Source organism: Octopus bimaculoides, chromosome 14, assembly GCF_001194135.2.
Source record: "Octopus bimaculoides isolate UCB-OBI-ISO-001 chromosome 14, ASM119413v2, whole genome shotgun sequence".
NCBI lineage: Eukaryota > Metazoa > Mollusca > Cephalopoda > Octopoda > Octopodidae > Octopus > Octopus bimaculoides.
Window position 1 is genome coordinate 14,669,796 of NC_068994.1, and position 5,611 is coordinate 14,675,406.

A 5,611-nucleotide genomic window follows, 5' to 3' on the forward strand; every position below is an offset into this window, starting at 1 on the left:
GAGGTATTGAGGTGTATGTCATTTCTCTTTTTTTTTTTTTTTTTGTTTCAGGATTTCTGTGAAGGTGCTGCTGAACGAGGGTCTATTCCACCTTCCTTGTTATTAATTCTCTCAAGACTCTGTGAAGATTTCAGTAATTCCATCATATCACATTTGGTGAGTGTACTCTAACACATACACATATTTAAAAGTGATGACTGCTACATAACAGTCACTCTCCAGTTTTAAAGATGTTGTGAGATTGTGTAGATCAGATATTCTCAACTAGGGTCCATATGGCCCTTGGTGGGAGTCTATATAAGATTTTGTTAAGGTTTATGTGCAATAAATTGGTTACACTTCTGTAATACACATAATATTTTGACAGTTTTTTTTTTTTATACAATTCCTAATAATATTTAATTATAAAAATATAAAAAAGATCCCCTTCGGTCATGAATGACCATGGGATTGCACCTATATAGGAAGATTAACTGTAAATTTCCGTTTAGCTATGAAGGCACATGGCTCAGTGGTTAGAGCATCAAGCTCACAGTCATGTGGTCGTGAGTTCGATTCCCCTGGACCAGGCTATGCATTGTGTTCTTGGACACAGACATTTTATTTTGTGTTACTCCAGCTCACTCAGCTGTTGACATGAGTTGCAACATCACTGGTGCCAAGCTGTATCAGCCTTTGCCTTTCCCTTGGATAACATCGGTGGTGTGGAGAGGAGAGATTGGTATGCATGAGGGATTGCTAGTCTTCCCTCAACAACCTTGCCCGGACTTACGCCTTGGAGGGTAACTTTCTAGGTGCAATCCCATGGTCATTCATGACTGAAGGGATCTTTACAACTAACTTGGTCATGTGCTGTTCATACATACTGGGCCAAACCTTGCTTTCTTACACACATATATACAAATGCATGGTCATTAAATACACATACACATAAAATTTTTGTTCACTTTTTTATTTGGTGTATTTTGCTTTCTCTTTCCCTCTTAGACTTTCTAACACTCTTGTCATTCCATTATCCATGCTTCATCATCCTATGAAACATTTCTCTAAGTAATTTGTGCAATAACCCCTTTTCTATCCAACAGGTTGTGCTGACTGAAGAACAACTTCTGATGGAAGACACAACTGGAGTAACTCCTATATCCAAATTATGTGAGGAGGCAAAATGTGCTGCCCAGAAGCTTTTAAACCATTATGTTCGAATACAAGGACTTACTATTTCCCAGGTACATCATTTCAATAGGATCTTTGAGAAGTCTCTTTTTAATGTAATGATATGGGATTTATACATGTGTGTGTGTGTGTGAGAGAGACATACGTACCTTCATGTGTGTGAGAGAGATACGTACTTTTGTGTGTGAGAGAGAGATACGTACTTTGTTAGAATGTTATCTTAATTAGATAGTATGATAAAAGGTATTTTCTGAATGTCAAAGGTGTGGCTATGTGGTTAAGAAGTTTGGTTCACGACTGCATGGTTTCAGGTTCAGCCCCACTTTGTGGTACCATGAGCAGGTGTCTTCTACTATTACCTCAGGCCAACCAAAGTTTTGTGAGTGTATTTAGTAGATGGAAACTAAAAGTAGTGCATTGTCTTTGCCATCATCATCCTCATTTAACATCCGCTGTCCATGCTGGCATGGGTTGGACGGTTTGACCAAAGCTGGGGAGCTGCATCATATTCCAGTCTGATTTGTCATGGCTTCTATGGCTGGATGCCTTTCCTAAAGCCAACCAGTTTACAGAGTGTGCTTGGTGCTATTACATGACACTGCCACAAGTGTTTTACACCAACAGAGGGACCAGTCTTAACACCTCTGCTGCAGTATATGGATCTTTTTGAGTACAGCAATGCGCCAGGCATCTCGGTCCTTTGTCATCTCACATGAAAGGTTCAGCATCCTATGTATATCATCATCATTGTTTAATGTCCTCTTTCCATGCTGGCATGGGTGGGACTGTTTGACAGGAGCCTACCAGATAGAAGCCTGCACCAGACTTCTGTGACTTTTGGCAGGATTTTTACAGCTGGGTGTAGAGTGGTCTTAGTGCTTTTTACATGGCAAAAGCACAAGCGAGGTCAGTTTTGGCAAGGCTTTTACTACTGGGTGCCCTTCTAAATGCCAGCCACTTTACAGTCTGGACTGGATGCTTTTTAAGTGTCACCTGCACTGACAGGGTCACCAAGTAACTTGCAAGACAAAAATCTTTTGAGAGAGGAGGGAGGGGGTCATTGGAGGAGGTGATCTTGTGTCAGACGTTGAAAGGTTATAGTGAGACAGAGAGACAGAAACAGATGTCTTGCTATAGAGGAGGTACAAGGTTACCTGGCCAGACAGAGAGAGAGAGATCAGGAATGAGGACAGAAACAGGTGTACTGCCACAAAGGAGATACATGGTTACCCATCTTGAGGGAAGTACAGGAGAAGGATAGTGAGAGTGGAAGATAGCAGGACAGAGATGCTGGCAAAGTGCCTGGCATACTCACAAGGGATGGGGATCAGAATATAAATGGGATAGTCGAGTAAAGGCAGAGAGAGATATAGATGGTGGAAAGTGCTAGGGCATACCTTTGAGGTTCAAAGGTCATAATACAAGTGGTTAAGAGCGCAGGCTACTAACCCCAAGATTCCGAGTTCGATTCCAGGCAGTGACCTGAATAATAAGAATAATAATAACAACATCGAAAAATACCTTAGGAATGAGAACCCAGGTTCAAAATTTCCCCAAGACACCTGATGAAGGCTGGAAGGTATATCAGCCGAAAAGTTGTGTCAACAACAAACAAGATGAGGACAAATATTCGTCAATTGTAAATAATGTAAATAATTCCTCATCTCTTAAATATAGAACTGTATAGCAGGATATTGCCAAAGAAGCATGATTGGAGAGTGGGGAGGGGAAGTGAGTGGTGGGAACCTGGGTATATAGTGGGTAGGGTACTGGATAACAATGACAGAGAGAATTAGTGCCATGAGGACAGAATTGGGGAGTGAGAGGTAGGCATAGTGCATAAAAGAGGAAATGTGAGGAAGAGAAGAGATGTAGATTGGTTTATTGGGGTAGGGTGTGTGAAATGTTTTCTTATGTGTGGGTTACAGATCAGGGGCTAGCGGATAGCAGTGATACACTGAGACAGGGTCAAGGAGTTGTAAATAAGTGTTGTTTGTTTCCAACCTTCCATGAGAAATATGTCTGGTTATTTGGAAATATTACCTTGCTTGGAAATGGATATGAGTTAATGACAGCAAGAGCATCTGGCCATTAGATAATCTGCTTCAGTAATCTCCATCTGACCTGTGCTAGCATTAAGACTATGATGATGATGACATCTTGTTCATCAGCATCTTGGTTTTCTTTTTCTTTTTTTTTTTAAACTTCAATTTATAAAACATACTGTGTTGATGCGGAACTAAATTTTTGACTTGCTCTCTCTTGACCATTGAAGATGTTGCGCAAGAGTGTGGAGACACGAGACTGGCTTCATACGATTGAACCCCGAAATGTCCGAGCTGTGATGAAACGTGTGGTGGAAGACATAACTGCCATTGATGTGCAAGTGGGACAGCTGTATGAAGAAGGGATCCGTAAGGAGCGTAGCAGTGACTCCAGCCGTCGGACACACAGCTATAGTCTTTCTCAGCAGCAGAGACGACCACAGTGGAACTTTACTCCCAGGTAAATGCATCCCAATCCTAAATTCGAAGCTAAGCATTTACAGATAGCCACCATACACACACACGCACATAGATATCTGCATATATACACGCACACACACTCCCACTCACTCACAGAGGAAAGCATTGATTGATCCATTAGACCAGGGGTTTTCAAACTTTTTGACTTGTGGACCCCTTTATATTTCAGGTTTTACCTTAGGGACCCCCTTATAAACGCTTATGAAATTTATACATAAATATTTGCTTAAAATATCATTTATTTTTACATTTATTTATTTAACAGTATTTAACAAATAGGCTTATTGTCAATTAAAAGATTTCGATTAAAAACCATACATGAAATCAAATTGCCTATAAAAAGTATTTGCTGTCCTTGCAGACCCCCTGTGGTCCGGGGACCACAGTTTGAAAACCCCTGCATTAGACTGCTATTTTGGCTCAAGCATACAATTATGTTATTGCTCATAAATGTTTCTAATAACAAACAAACAAACAAACATCTGATAAGAATGAGTAAGATTATGTTTCACTGAGAACCTTCTAAATCTAATCTAAGACAAGAAAATATCGAGAGTTGTCAAGCTATAAATCAGACTCATTCTCCTCTACATACCCTCATTCCTTCTTTAATTTTCCCTCCCTCCATCCACCCATTTTAACTACCCACTATTTGTGGTGAATAGAGTCTTCAGGCAGAGTTACTACAGTCCTATCGGAAGCAACTGTCATTAAACTTTTTTACTGGATTCCCAGGCAAGACCAACTGAGAGTATGGATATATTATCCAACCAGCTCATTCTTGGTCCAGCCTTAGGTCTCCTATCAGTTGGTTCAGCTTGAAGAATCTGTCTTGCAATTCCTTCCTGCAGCAATCTAACCATACATGTATTACTGGCACTGTGACTTCTCAATGCAAAATAGCAGCAGCAACAGGTCAGCCTGGAGAGACTCTCTAATTTCCTTGTCAGTTATACTTTTGAGCTTAGGTCTCTTGGTAGAATCATTAGTGTTGAACAGTAACGCCTTGTGATTCTTTCAGCCCTTTCTGTCCCAAGTTCTATAGTGGTAGATTCAATCAGATGCCTGGTTTAATTCACCACCGTCTGTTTCCTGGATAACACTAGTAAAGTTTACTCCACTGTGAGCATTCAGGCCAGATCTCCAGTTTGTGGATATTTTCTTCTTTTCCTTCTACTAGTCTTGGAGACCCTAAAAACATAAAGATTCAAAGCCGTTGCCCTTCTGGTTATGAGACATTTCAGCACAGCTGTTTTGGTGCTGCCTGTTTAGCCTGGCTGATTTGATGCTGACTTATTTGACATCAGACATGTTAACATCTCACTCTGTCTGTCTCTCTCTTTCCCTCTCCATGTATACATTTCTACATGTGCATGTGTGTGTATGTTTGCTTCTTGTGCCGAAATGTATCCTCACCAAAGCGCTAGATGTGCTGTCATCTCTACCAAATCATCAGCATCCAAACAGCCACACCCAATCATCTCATTCCATGCCCTTCTCTCATCATCATCATCATCGTCGTCGTTTAATGTCCACTTTCCATGCTAGCATGGGTTGGACGATTTTACACCAGGCTCCAATCTGATTTGGCAGATTGGATATGTGAATAAAGTTGATTTTATGGAAAAATTAATAAATATGGGGAGAATGATGATTCTATAAATTAATAAGTATATAAATATAAGGGAGTTATTAGTAAAACAAATTGGTAATATTCAACCTAAATGAGAAATAGATGAGTAAACTATAATTAATTGTAAGCTAGATTGATTAATAGCTTGGATTCTACCTAAAATTGAGCTAATAAAAGCTGATGAAATTATAATGATATAATTGGAATTAATAAAAGATAATATAAATAGTGGTGCTAGTTTTTGTCAAGTTAAAATTAAGAATAATATTATTCATCTTAT

The 5,611-nt window shown here is 39.7% G+C and overlaps 1 protein-coding gene across 1 annotated transcript in view; it reads left to right on the plus strand.

Annotated features, from left to right (window-relative positions):
- The window catches only part of LOC106875028 (vacuolar protein sorting-associated protein 51 homolog), a 41,095-nt gene that overhangs the window by 23,868 nt on the left and 11,616 nt on the right, over window positions 1–5,611 (plus strand). The window contains exons 13-15 of the mRNA XM_052973025.1: window positions 52–156; window positions 1,086–1,226; window positions 3,449–3,678. Of these exons, the coding sequence (XP_052828985.1) occupies window positions 52–156; window positions 1,086–1,226; window positions 3,449–3,678 (476 nt within the window). The remainder of the gene's footprint in view (window positions 1–51; window positions 157–1,085; window positions 1,227–3,448; window positions 3,679–5,611) is intronic.